The sequence below is a fragment of the Carlito syrichta genome, unplaced genomic scaffold, assembly GCF_000164805.1.
Source record: "Carlito syrichta isolate Samal-C Ts95f unplaced genomic scaffold, Tarsius_syrichta-2.0.1 Scaffold309859, whole genome shotgun sequence".
Classification (NCBI taxonomy): Eukaryota; Metazoa; Chordata; class Mammalia; order Primates; family Tarsiidae; genus Carlito; species Carlito syrichta.
In genome coordinates this window covers 178,523-196,955 of record NW_007253955.1, presented here as the reverse complement: position 1 = coordinate 196,955, position 18,433 = coordinate 178,523, and the positions used below count along the sequence as shown (strand labels likewise).

The following is an 18,433-nucleotide window of genomic DNA, read 5'->3' as shown; positions in this document are numbered from 1 at the left end:
GGTGACAGAGTGAGACTCCAACTCAAAGTAAAGTGGCCACTGCACTCCAGTCTGGGTGACAGAGTGAGACTCCAACTCAAAAAAAAAAAATAATGTCTCAACTGAGCATGGTGATTCATGCCTATAATTCTAGCACTTTTGGAGACTGAGGCAAGAGCATCACTTGAGGCCAGGAGTTTGAGACTAGCCTGGACAACACAGCAAGACCTTGTCTCTACAAAATATAAAATAAAATAATTGGATGGGCATAGTAATAGTAATAGTCCTTTTAATGTTTGTTCAGTGGAATGACTTTTGTAATGTAATGGAATATTTATGACCTGAGTTTTAATGCTCGGCACATAGTAGGTGCTCAGTATTTTTTTGAATGAAGGAATTATTGTTTCTTTTCTGTCAATTTCTAGTAACAAAACTATTCTGTGCTTTTGGATGTTATAACAGTAACTGTCTTGAGGGAGAGAAGAGCCTACCTAGGAGGGGTGTGAAGGAGATATTTGGGGTGGGATGCTTTCCCGTGTTCTCTTTGTTGATCTTGGTATTGGTATGGTGAATATGTTCAGTTTGTGAACATTCATTGAGCTGTGCAGTTATGTGGACTTTTCTGTATGCATATTTTATATCAATAAAAAGACTATTAGAAAAAGAGGTGAAAAGTTAGTAGTTTGTGACTGTCTTACATTTTGGTCCTATCTAGGTTTTCATTTTAGTCTAGGTGGTTTAGAGAAGTAAGATGTCAGATTTTTATTTTTAAAAATTGTTGACAGAGGTTAAACATTTGTTATAAGATAATTCTAAACAAGACAAATGTAAATAGAAGGAATATCCATCTCTGTCTGTGTCTCTGTCTCTCTCCCTCTCTTCTCTGCCTTCACCTTTCTTAGGAAGTTCTATTTTCTAGAAATATTCACTGGTAAACAGTTTTCACACCATATTCTAGGTCAGATTTTTGGACCTTTGCAAACTTCTGTGATATGAATATTGAGCATGAAACTTGGAAGTTATTTAAAGAAGAAGTTATTTAAAGAAGTAGTTATTTAAAGAAGATATTTAAAGAAGTAGTAGTGTCTGCACGTGTGTTGCTGTAGGTTCAGAGAGAGCTTGTTTATAAATGTAATATACTGAACAGTTAGATGTTTAAATGGGCTTCACTGTGCTGTGTAATTTGCTTATTCCTTATTTTCAAGTTTATGCATTTGAAATTGTTTTTGTGGCGGTTGGAAACTATTGGCCTATTCTCCCAAACTCAGGAACACAAGTATTCATCTTTTGTACTTAAAATTTTCTTTGTCTGGGCTCAGTAGCTCAGCTTGTAATCCCAGCACTTTGGGAGGTCGAGGCGAGAGGATTGCCTGAGCGTGGAGGTTTGAGACCAGCCTGGGCAAGTTGGTGAGCTCTCACCTCTACAGTAAATCACAAAAACTAGCTGGGCGTGGTGGCATGCATCTGTAGTTCCAGCTACTTGGAAGGCTGAGGCGGAAGGATTGCCTGAGTCCAGCTGGTCCACGCTGGAATGGCTGTGAGTGTGCCACTGCACTCCAGCCTGGGCGACAAAGAGTGAGACTCCAATTAAAAAAAAAAAGTTTTCTTTAAAGGTTTTAGATTTCTTATGTGTATTGGCCCATAATTTAAACTTTTGAAAAAAATGTGAAACTCAAATTATAAAAGAATACAGTAAGAAGATAATTGTTATCCTATCTTCTGAATTAAGTTCTACATTTAGATAAACTATAAATGTTTTCAACATACCAGTGCTTTTGTATTGAATATTTTTTTCTCATAAAATTGAGTTCCAAGTAAATACAAAGTATCAGTCATTCTGATCTTTAAGTGTGTGCTTTGGTTTCTCCCTGTGGCAAATTCTTACCTTTTAAAAAATATCCTTTGGAAAAGTAATTGCTTATTAAGCAAAGGATATGTGCTGGTTTTAAACTTAATAATGCACTTAGTTTCTTATTCGTAAATTATCAGTAAAATTCTTTCTTTTTGCTGATTTTTCCTGTAATTTTAGTCATTGGAAGAATTACCATAACAATGGAATATTAATCTAACAAGATATGTATTGTTTTAACTATTTTTCTCATTAGTAACATATCAGAAGCCTAGGTAAATTTTATTTTTACTAGTATTATGAAAGGAAAACTCCAAATCTAGTGTAGTAATTATTCAAGAGAATATTTATAGTTAGGTGAGTGTAGAACCAGGTCAGGAAAGACCTAAGGCTAGAGAAAAAAATAGAAGTCTTTTAGAAAGCTGTTGAATTTTAGAAATAGGCCTATTCCGGTTTCAACCAGTTTTTATGTCAAGATTTTTTTTAGGGTCCTCTTTACATTTATAAATGGGGCATAGAATTTCTCATTTCTGGATCCTTTCAAAGATGCTTGATCCTAAAACAAGCAGATTTTCTTCCTTGTAAAATATGGGTGAGTGAGTGAGGCGTTTTGTGTTGGTGACCTGGAAAGGGGGTTATGCTTCCAGATAGAAATATTTTTGTCTGTGTTGAATTAGAAAGGAGCCTGGTGATATTGGTCCTGTCAGCCAAGTAGATTTAACTTGTGTATGTGGTTTTATTTTGTTTTTTCTTTCTCTTCAATTAATTCTTAAATCAGTTGGTGGTATACTTGAGTTTCTAAGTAACAGTGGAAGCAGTCTGAAGAGATGTTTTCTAAGAGGGATTAAAAGTGCTTGAAGAGTTAATTAAATCTGGCAAAAGTGTCCCTGCTTATGAATGTTTGTCACAGGTCCATGGAAGTAAAAATGAAGAGTGATTTAAACTTGAGTATTCCGTTTAGGAGTGTTTTGAAATGAAATGCTGGCTCTGTGCCAGGGATAACAGAATCATTCTATTAGAGATACTTGTGTGGTTTGGAGATCCTGACTCAAAAAGAAAAGCAGTAATGGGAGTGGCAGCTGAGAGTTTCCCATGGTAGATTTTGCTTGTGGATGATTCTCAGCAGTTTATTCAGGCATTCGTTTATATGTCCGTTCATATTGTGTCCATGACAATGGGACTGAGAGTTTCTCTAAGGAAGGCCTTTCTTGTAACTGGTCACTTGCTCTGGGCAATGCACATTTGCTGATCTTGTATATACTATTGCTTTTTGGTGGACAGACGTAGTAGATTGACTTGCTGGGTTGAAATAGGGATCCAAAGACTAGAGGTTTGTTTTTTTTTTAGTCTATCTATAAGGTTAACATGTGTTTTATGAAAGAAAGACTCACCACTGATTATTATTATTTTAATTTATTAAATTTTATATGTCTTTTTTCTTTTGGGAGTCTTGTTCTGTTGCTCAGCTGGTTTCAAACTCCTGGACTCAAACAATCCTCCCACCTTGGCCTCCCAAAGTGCTAAGATAATAGGTGTGAGCCACCATACCCAACCAGCCACTAATTATTTATAATGAAGCAAGCATTGCTGCCGACACACAGATATAACTTTGAGTATTCTCTTCTCTTTACCTTTTTTCATGTCACATAATAGAAATGCTGTTTATCTGTGGTGCCTTACTAAAATACCTTTGTTGAGTACATTTTCATTGTACAAACTGTCCTAGGTGATGATAAATGCTGTTCTAACCTCATTCTGAAGATATTAAATAATTATATTGACATTATCATTTAGGTTGTATGATATATAAAACTTACCTTTTATTTTTCCTTTCTAGGTTCAAAGCAGTGGCACATGATTGGCCACCTGCAGCCAGAAACCTCCTATGACATTAAAATGCAGTGCTTCAATGAGGGAGGAGAAAGTGAATTTAGCAATGTGATGATCTGTGAGACTAAAGGTAGGAGAGGAATGAGAATTTGTGCTTTTTCCTTGGACAGTGCTAGAATTGCAAACTCTGGATTACTGCTTCTAACTGTTGATATGTTTACTTAAGGAAATTTCTGCTTTGGACTGTTTTCTGGTGCGTACATTTGGACTGTCCCAACAGAAACAACGTGTTGGCTAGAGCACTTGACTACAAAATAGTTTACGTCATCTTTAATCCCATTCATTAATTTCTCTGTGAATCTGAGTAAATCACTTCCCTTCTCTTTTTCTGTGTGAAGAGAATAGAAATATTTGCCGGCTATTTTCTGAGAGTGCTGTGAGAATTAGAGTGCTAATAAAAGTATTAAAAAGGCCGGGTAGCTCAAGCCTGTTATCCCAGCACTTTGGGAGGCTGAGGTGAGAGAATTCCCTGAGTCCATGGATTCGAGACTAGCCTGGGCAACTTGGTGAGACCCCATCTCTACAATAAATTAAAAAAACTAATCAAGTGTGGTAGCACGCGCCTGTAGTTCTGGCTACTTGGAAGGCTGAAGTGAAAGGATCTCCTGAGCCCAGCAGGTCGATGCTATGGTGACTGTGAGCGTGCTCCTGCACTCCAACCTGGGCGACAGAGTGAGACTCCAACTCATAAAAAAGGAAAAAAAAAATGTATAAAAATACATTATACAGTTTCCAACCTGTTTAGTAAGGAAATGTGTTAGGAAGAGCACTACATATGTTTAAAGCAGTTTCTTGAGTGACAGATATTTATAACATTACTTGTTTAATTATGTGTAGTAGTTAAGTTTAGAAATAACAGGCACTAATTCTAAATTAACGTTTTCAACTATGCCTGTATACGTAAATTAATTGTAAAATAGTACCATCTTTTAAAAATAGAAGACCCTGCACATGAATTATACAAACAGCTAATGTGGATATTTACAAGCAAAAGCAGTCTTGTCCACAGTCTCAGTTAATCTTCATAATAACCTTGGGGATGCTATCAACTGCAGGGGACACAAAAATCCCCACTCAGTAGGCATCAACAGTGAGAACATTTGTTATCCCCAAAATAAGAAGTCCAGGAGTAGATAACTAACACCAAGCTTGTTTAATTCAGCAGTTCATTGTTTTCTATCTTTCCCCTTTGTCAGCTTATCAGCTTGACTCTAAGACTAGCCCCACTCATAGCTTGCGACTGTGCTTGGGCTTCATATCTGACAGCATCTGTTTTTGTGAACAAGGAAGATTTCCCCCAAAGTCCTCTAGTAGATCTTCCACAGGTCTCATTGGCCATAATTCAGTCACATGCCACTCCCAAGCTGTCCACTAGATTTACCCCAGAGTTATATGGGTTCCAGTAGACACCAAACACAAAACTGGGGCTTTCGTAGCAAGAAGAAGAAGGCTGTTAAGTGGGCTGAGCAACCATCAGTGTCTGCTGCAGGTGATTTTAAAATCCCTATTTAAAAGGAAGAAATAGACTAGGCTTGGTGGCTCAGCCTGTAATCCTAGCACTTTGGGAGGCTGAGGCAAGTGGATTGCCTCAGTCTGCGGGTTCAAGACCAGTCCGAACAACTTGACAAGACCTCGTCTCTGCAATAAATCAAAAATTAGCCAGGTATGGTAGTGCTTGCCTGTAGTTTCAGCTACTTGGAAGGCTGACGTGGAAGGATCACTGGAGCCCAGCAGGTCGACACTGAGGTGGCCGTGAGCATGCCACTGCATTCCAACCTAAGTGACGGAGTGAGACTCCAACTCCAAAAAATAAATAAATAAATAAATAAATAAATAAATAAAGTAAAATGAAGAAATGAAAAAAATAAATTTTAAAAATTAAGGAAAGAGATGCTCAGAAAGATTGACTTATAAAGCCAAGGTTTAAATCTTTTAGTTAAATTGTAAGTCATATGTGTTTCTGCTGCAATACTCACATCTTAAATCTACATTTAAACATACATACATACATACATACATACATACATACATACATCTTTAGACTTACTTCGAGTTTCTTTTGGTAAACTTTTATTTATTTGAGTGCCTTTTTGTACCAGATACTGTGATGTGTTAATAAATAGTTGGAGTAAAATTAAATAAAAATGAAATATATCTTAAGAATCTAGCTATGCAAAACATAGAACAACACAGATAAAGATGTTATAACTGTTGTTTATAATAGTATAATGGCCTAGCTGTGTTTACAATGGTATGCCTCATTATCTGACTTTGCTAGGAAATGAAAGGTTCTACCTACGATCTTTTCAGATCAGTGGAAAATGAAAAACTTCTTTAAAATGTTAACCGGGCTGGGCTCACTCTTATAATCCCAGCACTTTGGGAGGCCGAGGTGAGAGGGTTGCCTGAGCCCACGGGTTGGAGTCCAGCCTGGGCAACTTGACGAGACCTCATCTCTACAACAAATCAAAAAATTAGCTGGGTGTGGTGGTACATGCCTGTAGTTCCAGCTACTTGGAAGGCTGAGCTGGAAGGATCACCTGAGCCCAGCAGGTCGAGGCTGCGGTGACTGTGAACGTGCTACTGCACTCGAGCCTGGGTGACAGAGTGAGACTCCAACTCAAAAAAAAAAAAAAAAAAAAAGTTAACCGTTCACATTGAATGATTTTCTGAAACGTGTTATTCAATTTCCATCCTGTTAGGTGGACTCTCTAGTTTATAACATAATCTTTAAAAAAACGACTTCAGGTTCTTGTTGTGAACAATGATCATTTTATCTTCAGTAAGATCTTCAGGAATGACAGAGGCATTCAAGGCCTGCCATTTTCCCTTCCCATCAAATATCACAGACTGCCAGATTTTCTTCTTTTTTTCTTTAGTTCTTTGGTTTTTCTTTATCTTTTATCTTTTTTTTTTTTGAGTTGAAGTCTCACTCTGTCGCCCAGACTGGAGTACAGTGGCCGCTCCAGGCCACCGCAGCCTCGACCTGCTGGGCTCCGGCGATCCTTCCACCTCAGCCTTCCCAGTAGCCAGAATTACAGGCATGCGCTACCACGCCCGGCTGATTTTTTGATTTATTGTAGAGATGAGGTCTCGCTGTCCAGGCAGGTCTCGAACCCGCGGGCTCAGGCAGTCCACTCACCTCAGCCTCCCAAAGGCGCGGGATTACAGGCTGAGCCACCGAGCCCGGCTTTTTATCTTTTTTCATCTCCCCTCCTCTCCTCCTTCATTCTTTTTCTTTTTCTCTCCAGTCCACTTTCAGAGGATCATCTCATCTTTCTTAGGTCAGGCTCTAGCTGTCTTTTCTTATTGTTGTTAATGAGACTGTGTCACCCTCCACTGCAGGCCGTATGTTTTCAGTTTTTAATTTTCGCAAGAGATTAGAAATCAGATCATGAAGCTTGGTAGAATTAAATCTAAAGGGCCCCCCATGAGTGTTCATAATTTTTAATGTATGATATGGAACATTTATTGTGCCTCGGAAACTTTTTTTTTCTTTATGGTTGACAGGGACCTTTGAATTATATAACCCAACATATCACCTGAGGTAGAAATTTTTTTCAGAGTCTCTGCCAAGTATTTATCCAACTTTCAATAATGGGGAGCTCCTTCTTTTGAAAGACAGCTTCTCCTTTCCTTATTCCCACTCTGTTCTGTGTAGTTGATGTTGCTAGAAAACTGAAGTCCCATTTAATGATGTTTGTTGAGTAGATTTTTAAAAGACTACTTTCCTTCTGTGGCTTATTAAGCACTATAGCAGGAAATGTAGAATAATAACTATAATAACAGCAGAATTGACTGAGCCACCATGTGCCAGGCTGTACATGCTTTACGTGTCTTAACTCATTTACTCTTCATTACAACCGATAATGGAGCTTATTATCATACCCATTTTCAAAATGCAAAAGCTAGAGTTCGTGGAGACAAAAGTCATTCAGCTAATGATAAATGGTAGAGCTAAGATGTTAAACTAGGTGGTCTTGTTCCAGAGACTGTCTGTAAACCACTTTAGTGCCTTTTTTATGACAGTTTTTTGGTATAATTTAAAATTTTTTTTCAGAGATAGAATCCAGGCTGGCCTTGAACTCCTGACCTCAAGCTATCCGCTTTGGCCTCCCAAAGTGCTGGGATTACAGGCATGAGCCACTGTACCCAGCTGTTTTGTGACATTTAGAGTCTTAAGAACATATGATTTGGAGATGAGAGAATGGAGTTTGAGTTCCACCTGTTAACTAGCTTTTGTTATCACTTTTACCCAGAATATCAATTAGGTAAATACTGCATTTACATGGACTCCAAAAGTCTTTGCTTTTGGAAGCTTAGTATTATATGTGAGGTTTTGGGATTTGTATGTAGTTGTTCTAATAGTCCAAAGCCATACTTTCTTATATTGGTAGTGACTTTTTTATACATGGCAGAAGCATTAAATATGTAATTCTGAATCTTACTTAGCTCAAAGTGTATCAGATAGAAAGGAGTTTTTGTTTCATCCACAAAATACTTTTATTCAACTATTTGAAAGTCTCTGTAAATGCAATTAAGCAGATAATCATATAGCACTTTTGGGTTAGACCAAGTACATTTGTTTCTCTGCTCTTAGGCTTTCTCTAAAATTTGTGGACTAAAACTTTGGCACATCAGATTTTTAAACTTTGGAGCCCTCTTTGTGACTCACTGGTGGTCAGATCATCTCAGTAACAAGCGTAAACAGACTGACTTGCATTCCTAACCAGACCTCCTTGAGAGAGTAAACCATTTCATAGTCTATGTTCACTCTGACATCATGTTTTCCTTTATATTTCAACTAGTGAAACGTGTTCCCGGGGCTTCTGAGTATCCCGTCAAAGACTTAAGCACCCCTCCAAATTCTTCAGGAAGTGGAGGAAATGTAGGGCCTGCAACCAGCCCTGCCAGGAGCAGTGACATGTTATATCTGATCGTTGGCTGTGTGCTGGGTGTCATGGTCCTTATTCTTATGGTTTTCATTGCAATGTGCCTGTGGAAGAATCGCCAACAGAATACCATACAGAGTAAGCCATTCATAAGTATTTCCTTCTCTTTTTCTAAAGATGGGTAGAAAAATATTGTGAGAATAAATATTGATTTCTAACACTTTTGTGTATTAGTGTCATGGTATGAAACACGTTAGATGTTCTTCATTCAGAAGAGGTGACTTTAAAAGCATTCTAGCTGTCAGCCAAAGTAAGTGGAGCATCAAATTAAATCATCCAGTAGACATAAACACCAAAGCCAAAACTAAGCAGGTCTCTAAGTAAATAGCTGACTTAGTGCTGGGAAACTCTGGCTTTGTTGGACCACCAAAGAGGATACATTTTTGAAGCCTGAGCTCTGGAGTTGCTGTAGGAATACCTTCACATTGGTACAAATCTTGTCAACAGGGAACAGAAAGGACATGATGAAGAGGCAGGTAGTGAAGATTTTTCTAAGTTACTGTCACTGAATGACACCTACCAATGAAGTTAACATGGCTCTGTCTCTGTATCTGATGGGCCAAGACTGCTCCAGAGTGGTGTGGCGTGTTCTCCACTAAATGAATTTAGTAAAAGGTCTGCTTGAACTGTCAGTGATTACACTGTTTTGAAACAAATGATTTAGAATTCCTTTTCCCATTTTCTTCAATTCTCTTTACCCCACCTTTCTACCTTTCCTATTTCCCCAGCTATTTTAGAATACAATAATAAATAGGGATTTTAGTCTTTGGTGGGAGAAAGTTTTTTGGTTTCCCCTTTGTCTCCAGCATAAAGAATTAAGTAAAAGTAAAGAAGCACACCAGCAGTGGTAGGCACTTCCAATGGCTGTTAGCCAATCCCTACATGTGGTACCTTTTTAGTTAGTAGTTCAGGGGGGGAAGGGTACTCTATTTTTATTGGATAGGGCCTTCTAAGAGATAGGCAGGGAGAGAAGTGGTCGCTAAGTCAGGCTGAAACGGTTGGTGAGCAATTGTTTGGTTCTTTTTCTAAATGGTTTTAATTCTATTACCTTTAATTGTGTGAGTGTGTGATGAATTATTAAAAGAAAAGTATTTGTCTGGTTGTCTGAGAAAGATTAATCTGATTAAAGTCATCTTCCTTTGTGATTTGACAATATGTTTTAAAATGGGAAATTTGCATGGTAGTTTGTATTCAGTCATTCATTCAAAAGGTATTCATTGACTGTTTCCCATGTGCCAGGCACTCTGCTGGACAATAGAGATATAATGATAAATAAAATAAATGTAGTGTCTGCCCTCTCAAAGTTGACAGTTTAGTGGAGAATATAAGTAGGCATGCCAACATGACACACCTGTGCAAAAAAGTGCAGTCATCGGAGCAGCTGTGGAAAGGAGGGATGCCTAATCCAGTCTTGGCGAGCTCTCATACCTTTGAAGAATTTAACAAAACTCTGACAACAAATCCTGTACAGTTTAGATACTGTACGTCCTAAGGAATATTTTACTTTTTATAATTATATCTTGTGGGTTAAAAAGTAAAAGTCAGAATTTTGAGACAATTGTTTAAATGCTTTTAATATAAGGAAATAGAATAGCCTTTTGCCTTTGGAACTCCATGGCCTCCAAACTGGCTACTGTGACTAAGGATCTATATGACTAGTCAGTGAATATATACACACCTCCATTCTGCTGCTTAAGTGTTGTTTATTGCCATCTGAAATATCTTACCTAAAGCTAGTCTTCTGTTGTTTTATATAGTTTTTTCAGCACTTTGAAGTGTAAGAGAGCTTAAGCACTTGTTCTTAGTGTTGCCAGTACTTTGATAGTTTCAGCTTGCCCAATTTACTTACTCTCTTTTGAGTTACTTCTCCCTGATTATTTCCTCTTTCCATTAACAGAGTCATAATTAACTCAAAGTTTATGGCTATCTCCATACTGTAAAGAAAAGTACAACAGTAACTTTATTAAGGCATATCTCATAAGTAGGCTACTAAGTGAACATTTACAAAAATGCTTAATCTATTTGTAGTTTCTTAGGGGTTTCATTAATAAGACTTCCTAAGCAAGGTGATTTTCCTTCTCAGTGTCTCACTTTTTTTTTTTTTGACATTTTGTTCTCTTTTAACAGAATATGACCCACCGGGATATCTCTACCAAGGGTCAGAGATTAATGGGCAGATGGTGGAATACACCACACTCTCGGGAGCAACCCGGATGAATGGGAATGTTCATGGAGGCTTCCTGAGCAATGGTGGTCTCAGCAATGGCTGTTCCCATCTTCACCATAAGGTCCCCAATGGAGTTAATGGAATTGTGAATGGGAGCTTAAATGGAGGGCTTTACTCTGGGCATACCAACTCTTTAACAAGGACGCATGTGGATTTTGAACATCCTCATCATCTGGTGAACGTAAGAGACCTAATTCTAAATACAAGATTCTCTGTGCCTCAGGGTGCCAGGTTACCAGAACAGGGTCAGCATACTTAGCTTTTTTTGGTATAGAAATCTACAGGTTCACTTGAATGGAAATAGTATGTATCACTGGCAGCCCCTTGATCTAGAGTAATCTTTGTAAGTTTTCTAGTGTTGGGTAATAGTTATCATCGGTTTAGTTTCTATTTTAAAAGTATTTAACATCAGTAAAGAACAGACTCAAGAAAAAAGAAGTTTTTCTTGAGATGAAACGAAAATATTGTTGGGCATAAACCAGACCAAATCCTTTAAATTTTATTTTATTTATTTATAGCAGAGTTTGGAAACTGAAATACCGAGAAGAGTCAGGTGGATCAGGAAGTTGAGTGTAGTAGTTGGGAATGAGATGGTAGCCATGGAGGCGTGAACAACCTGGAGAGGGCCCCCCCGCCCCCCGCACTGTTTTCAAGAAGCAGCCACAGTTCAGTGCCTACTATTGTCATGCAAGCCAAGGGCCCAGTGTTGCCAGGTTTTCTGATTTTTTAAAACATCTGTAAATTTAGGTGAAATGGCCAGATTTTCACATGCTGGCACCTAATTCAAATTTTTGAAAGTACGTGTAGGCCATGCAGAACACCTCCACAGCCCACCAGATTGTGACTTCTGACCTGCATTGGTTTCTTCTGTTTTGTCCAATGTGTTTTGTTGTTGTGGACAGTGTTTTACATTTTATAATGTTACTATTCTTTAGCCACAAAGAGTGATAAATCCCTAAAACAACCTTATTTCAGAGAGAACTAACTGATACAGCTTAATTTTCAAAATGGAATAGTATAACTAGCATATTTTAGACTTATGCTGGGATTCATGGCACTAGAAAGTTTGATTTATTACATTAGTTGGATGCACATCCATGTTATTTTTGATCAAATAGATAATTTGTTTAGTTGAGCAAATTAAGCATTAGTTAGTTTTTGTCATTGTTCTGATTACAGATAAATTTGTCATAACCCACAATGTGCTACAGTTTTAAAAAGTTTAAAGGTCTTTTTTATATTCAACTTTAATACAGATTTATTAAAATATGACCTTTAGAGAACAAAGCTGTAATATATATGTGTATCTTAAAGCTAGAAATCTAATGGCTTTTGTGTGACCTAACTTTTGTGTGTCATAGAAAAATTATTTAATTTGCTTCAGTACATCTCTTTACCAAAAGGGAATAATGATTTCATTATTTTGTGCAGAAAGACATGGCTTATATTCAGACTTTCTAACTTCTTTGGTCACCATTCCTAGTCCAAACTGCTAACATTGTCCAAGAAGACTGAAGGAGAGAGTGTTAAAATGTGAATAGCACATGCTGTTTCTATAAGAAGAAAAAATAAGACTAATGTTTGCTTTAGTATTTGAACATAAAACTTTGGGGTTTTTTGAACAATGAATTGCTATTTAAATAATAGTTGCCTTATTAGGTGTACAGTTTTAGAAGATATTATCTGTGATTCCAGCCTATTCCTTTTCTTACTCTTTTCTGGGTGGGAGGAAATAGGGAGATTTTAAAAATGTTTATGATCATAAACATCACTGAATTAAATTTAACAAGTTTAGTGATTCAAATAAATACATTACCCCGCAGGTTGTTAACTTCATTTTCTTAATCTTTAGAGTTTGCCCTTGTGGACTGAATATGGTATAGGGATATTCTTTCTCTTGATGTTTTCTTAATAATTTTTGTTGCTGGTTGGATGAGGAATGCCAAGGGAAATTTTCATTACTTTTGGTTTGCTTAGATTCTGGCTGTTGTTATGAGATGAATGGAAATGGAAAGTATTCTAGGAAAAACAATTGCCTGAACTTTTCCTAACCTTGAAGGCCTGCTTTGGGTTTGGGTGCAATGTGACAACCTCTCCCACCCTTATCAAATTCAGTTCTGCTGTTTTTAATCTGAAAGCAGAATTCTGACTCTAATTTTTAACCTCATTTTTAAAGAACTCTTGCCATCGTATATGTCAAGTGAACATTTTACAATGAGGTATGTGTTAATCTGGGCATTTTTCTTAATTGCTGGGCAGTTTCCGCCAAAAGCAATATCCAAATATTAACACACCCCTCCAAGTCATTGCTGGCAGAGGATCCACTCCATCTGGAAAAATATAACATGTTTTAAAACTTAGTGTAGTCAAGTGAACAGACCTAGTTGAAGTAATTAAAGGAAAATGAAGATGAGTTTATCATGTGACATCATTCACACAGATTTTACACCCTGTTTCTCCAACTGGCATCACATAAAATTTTTCCATGACTGCTAGAAAAGTAAAAATGAATAGGAGGTTGTAATGTATAATGTATTTTGGGCCCACTAGTTTTGAAGGAAAGTTGCTAAACTTTTTCCTTCATTTATTTGCCTTTGTCCAGTACAAAAATACATGGAAAAACATGGCAGTTAAGTTTTGGAATACAGTTTCATATTGTGCAGAACTCTAATGAACTCACGGTGAATGTGCTTAAATAACTTGCTTGGATAGTTGGTTAAAAATTCCATGTGCCCATTTATTATCAACATGGTATATAAATTTATAATTATTTGGCTGCTGGTCAATGGCAACTTCAGAATTCTTTCTTCTTTTCTTTTTCTCTAAACCTCCTTACTGTCCAGGGTGGTGGAATGTACACAGCGGTACCTCAGATTGACCCTCTCGAGTGTGTTAACTGTCGAAATTGTCGAAACAACAATAGGTATGTTGATAACGTATTTGTACAAGTTGTTGTGAATAAGATGTATACATCCTTTTATTTTTTCCTTCAGCAAAAGAAGTTCTTGAAATTTTACCTAAGATATCAAGCTCAGAATTTGCAAAATTTGTAACGCTGTTCTTAATTTTTTGCTCCTGCTTTACAATTGTTATCTTTTTGTGCCTTAGTTTCTTTAGCTATATAGTGACAATATTAAAGGCTTTGTTTCTCACTGAAATAGTATTAAAAGATCTTATGTTTGTGATATTTTAAATTAGAGTCATTTCTGCATACGGACTTTATCTTTTCTACTCTATGTAATAGAGTGTTATGAGGATGATTGAGAGCATGTATGCATGTTAGCAGGGAAGAAAAAGCCCTGTGTCTATAGTAATGTTTTTCATAGTAATATTACTGAAGTTTTCCTACCAGATTATCCAATGGTATTTTAAAAGTTTTTAACATCTAAGAAAATTAAGTAGCAAAATCTTGCTTTTAATTTTGTTTTTCTAATTTTAAAATTGACATTTACTCACAGTATTTCAAAGATAGAAATATGTAGCGTAATAGTACATTTAAATTTTGCCAGAACATCAAAAAACTTTCATGCTGCTTCTCTTCATATTAAATCCAAAGGATTATAAAGCTTTTTGTTGTTTTACAGTTGTGTCAGAAATCTTAGTTCTTTCTTTTACATAATGATGGTATTAGATTACATGGTCTCAGAAGTCCTTCCCAGCTCTGAAAAATCTACAACTAAAAAAATTGTATTATAGTTAGTACATAAAATAACTGGAGTATGGATTGGGATTTGGATATTTCATTATTGAAATGGGGTTTGACCTATATTTTTAAAATGAATTAAAAGGAGGTTAAGAGTTGTCTTTGGGAGTTATTGAAACCAGAACTCAAATAAGGATCTGGTCAACCATAGAATTACAAGTACATAGTTTCAGCCTGTGGAGATTTTTTATTATTTACTTAACCCATCTTAGAATTTCTGTATTAGCAAAAACCATCTGCCTGTTTTATGTACTAAGATTTACTCGTTACATATTTAAATTGCATATGACTATATATTGAAAATGTTCATAACATTGAAGCCACATTTTTGTCTTGAGTTTATGATGGACTTTACCACAGTTTGTTAGGCAACATGCTTAAGATCTGGTAAAGATGGTTCATGAACCTGGTAAGTAGTCAGATGGATTTAATTAAAAATGGTTTTGCCTAAATATATAATATGTTTTCCTTTATGGCTCTTGTGGTCATCAGCCCATCTTGATTCTCCCTAGACAATAAATGGTAGAAAGAAAGGACTTTGGTTTAAGAATAAGTATACCTAGGGTTTGCCAGTGTTTAAACCTGTGATCTTGGGAATGTTACACAATGTCTGTGAAACTGTTTCCTTAACTGAAAAAATGGAAGACTGTCTTAAGTAATGTAAGATTGCTCCCAACATAATCTGATTATAGACTTTGGCAATTTCTTGCCGATTATATCTTTATGATGGGGTATTATCTTAATACTGAAAATATATCCCATTTCCTTAAAAGGTTTTAAATGACCTCTGCTATTTAAATGGGCTTGCATTTGTGGCCATTTGACTGTGTAGTGTTTGAAGATTTTTATTATGCATGACTTTCTTCTTTAAGTCAGTGGACAATTGTTTTTTTTTTGTTTTGTTTTTTTTTGAGTCGGAGTCTCACTCTGTCTCACTGGAGTGCAGTGGCACGCTCCCGGCCACCGCAGCCTCGCCCTGCTGGGCTCTGGTGATCCTTCTGCCTCAGCCTTCCAAGTAGCTGGAACTACAGGTGTGAACTACCATGCTCAGCTAATTTTTGATTTATTGTAAAGATGAGGTTTTGCTAATTTCCCCGGGAGGGTCTCGAACCCGCCAGCTCAGGCAATCCACTCGCCTCGGCCTCCCAAAGTGCTGGGATTACAGGCTGAGCCACCGAACCCGGCGACAATTGTATTTTTATTGATTTCCAAGTTGATGACTTCCTGCATTTCATGTTTAAGAGTTTTATTGTTATCCTAGAATTTAGGTGAATCCTCTTCAGCCTGGGAAAATAAGATTCTTTTTCGCCCTGGTTTAAATTTTCTTCCTGCATGAGAATCTCTTTAGAGCAAGGTATTACTTGCCTGCATTACCTCCAAGGTTAGCTAAGGTCTTACCTGGCTCCCAGGATGAATTGTGTGATTTTGACACTTAATAATTGGACAGATAAGTATCAATAAATATTTGCCTTCACTCTGGAAAGTTGGAATTATTAAATTTCAAACTTTTAACTCTTAACTTTGAATCTGAGAATAGGTATCTCCTTTCCTGACACTAACAAATGGCAAAATTTGTAAAAAAATTTTGAATGCTGAGAGGTAAATGAGATATGATTTACTCTCAAAATATGCAGAATTGTATTCAATTAATATTAGAATATTGATGCTATTACTACAAATAAGTTTGTATTTCCTAATGTCAACTGAAATAGTGTGAACATAAAAAGAGGCATGATTTCAGTCAAGTTAGATGAAGGCTGTTGAGTGAGCGTTGTAGAGTTTTTGACTATTCAGCCAAAAAAAAAAAAAAAAAACATTTACTGAGCATTAGCCAAGCACTGGAATAGGTTCTGAGGTGTTTGTATATAGAAGAAATATAAGAATAGTCATGAGAGTAGAAATAATAATATTTACATAAGAATAAATAGACAAATTCAGTGGTTCTCAAACTTTACCATGCATTACTATCACTTGGAGCATTGGTAAAAAAATACAAATTCTAGGTTCTGCTCCTAGAGTTTCTGATTTAGCTGGTCTTCGTTGGGGCCTGAGAATTTACATTTCTAAAGAGTTCTCAGATGATACTGATACAGGTGGTCCCAGGACCATGCTTTGAGAGCCACTGGAATTATTTGACTGGCTAAGTGCAAGTAGAGAGTAGTAGGATATAAAACTGGAAAACTGACTGAGTTTATATCATGGAAGAACCTGAATGTCAGAGTTTATTAGTTTATTTAATAAATACTTATTAAGTGCCTACCATGTACTAGGTACTGGCCCAAGTCCTACCTTCAGAGTGCCCACAGTCTAATAATAGATTCTTAGAGATAGGAATAGAGGGAGTAAAGTTGGAAGAAGCACATTGGATCTTATAGTTTCATATTTAAAGAATAGAAGAAAGTCCCTATTTCTGTAATATAAAGTACAGAAGGGTATGAGATTTTTACATTAATCAAAAGAGAGGGGATATGAATTCAATTATGAGAAACACTGGGCTAGTAGAATCATAATTTTTGTGAGGCTTTTTGAGAAGGGGAGTGATCTGTACAGAGATGTGTTTAGGAGTAGTAGCAGGGCACAAGCGGTGCTGGAGGGAGGCGTCCAGGCCTTCATGCAGAGAGTGGGGATAAAGAGGAAGGGATGAGTGAGGATGCAGAGTTGAGATCTTTAGAATGTGGCCAGACTGATAAAGAGCTAGAAGAAAGGAAGGTTCCAAATGCATAGGAAGTTTCAAATGTAGATGACTGGGGTGGTGGTCACCGAAATAAGAAATAATACATATGTCAAGAAAAGGTGAGGAATTTGGCTTTGGACATTGAGTTCAAAAACCATTTGATATTTAAGTCAAGGAGACATGAAAATGCTGGTCTTGGGTTCAGGGGGCAGACTGGACTCTGAGGCAAACCATCTGCATTCAGGTGATAGAACTTAAAAATGGATAGGATCACCAAAGGAGACAATAGTCTTGATTGATTAATTATTTTTACATATTAATTATTTGAGGTATTTATTTGCTTTTATTTCTTATGTTTATAGAATGATTAGACTTTCTTTTTATAAGACATCATCTCTTATTTTTATTTTTGCCTTCATACGTCATCAAAGAATAATCGAGATAGGAAAAGGAGAGTGATAAAATAAGGCAAGTAAAAAAAGGAAAAAAGGATCATTCATTCGTTCATTCAGCAAACACTTGCCGAAGGTGTGTAGTGAGCCAAGCACCAAGTGAACACAGCAGGCATTCTCCCTGCCTGCGTGGAGCTCAGAGCTTGACAGTGGAGACACGTGTTTTTTTTAAATGACATACATCGTAAAAATGAATATGTAATTAAATCTGGATGCTTTACAGGAAAAGCAAAGGATCTGTTAAGGAGGAAAGACCTCCCTAAGCAAGTGACATTTTGCTGAGCTTTGACATATTTATAAAATTAGACCAAAGGGGGATAGGTTTAAAGCTTTCCAGGCAAAGGATATTGTTTATGCAAAATCTCTGTAGTAGAATGCCTGAATCCTCAAAGAACTTTATGTAACAGGAAACTAGTAAGTGAAAGAGTCGAAATTAAAAGATGAATGAAATAAAGCCAGGTGTGGTGACAGTCGCCTGTGGTCTCAATTACTTGGGAGGCTGAGATGGAAGGATCACTTGAGCTCAGGAGTTCGAAGTTGCTATGTTTATAACACTGTTCTCCAGCCTGAGTCACAGAGAGAGACCTCATCTCTTAAAAAAAAAAAAAGTGAAATCATATCATACAGAGCTATGGCAAGTCCTTGGTTGATTTTAAGCAAGACAACATTGTGATGGAATTTAAGCTTTTTTTTTTTTTTTTTTTTTT

The 18,433-nt window shown here is 36.7% G+C and overlaps 1 protein-coding gene across 1 annotated transcript in view; it reads left to right on the top strand.

Annotated features, from left to right (window-relative positions):
* The window catches only part of CDON (cell adhesion associated, oncogene regulated), a 96,809-nt gene that overhangs the window by 64,640 nt on the left and 13,736 nt on the right, over positions 1 to 18,433 (top strand). Inside the window, exons 15-18 of the mRNA XM_008068075.2 lie at positions 3,666 to 3,788; positions 8,527 to 8,748; positions 10,798 to 11,078; positions 13,741 to 13,820. Coding sequence (XP_008066266.1) covers positions 3,666 to 3,788; positions 8,527 to 8,748; positions 10,798 to 11,078; positions 13,741 to 13,820 — 706 coding nt within the window. The remainder of the gene's footprint in view (positions 1 to 3,665; positions 3,789 to 8,526; positions 8,749 to 10,797; positions 11,079 to 13,740; positions 13,821 to 18,433) is intronic.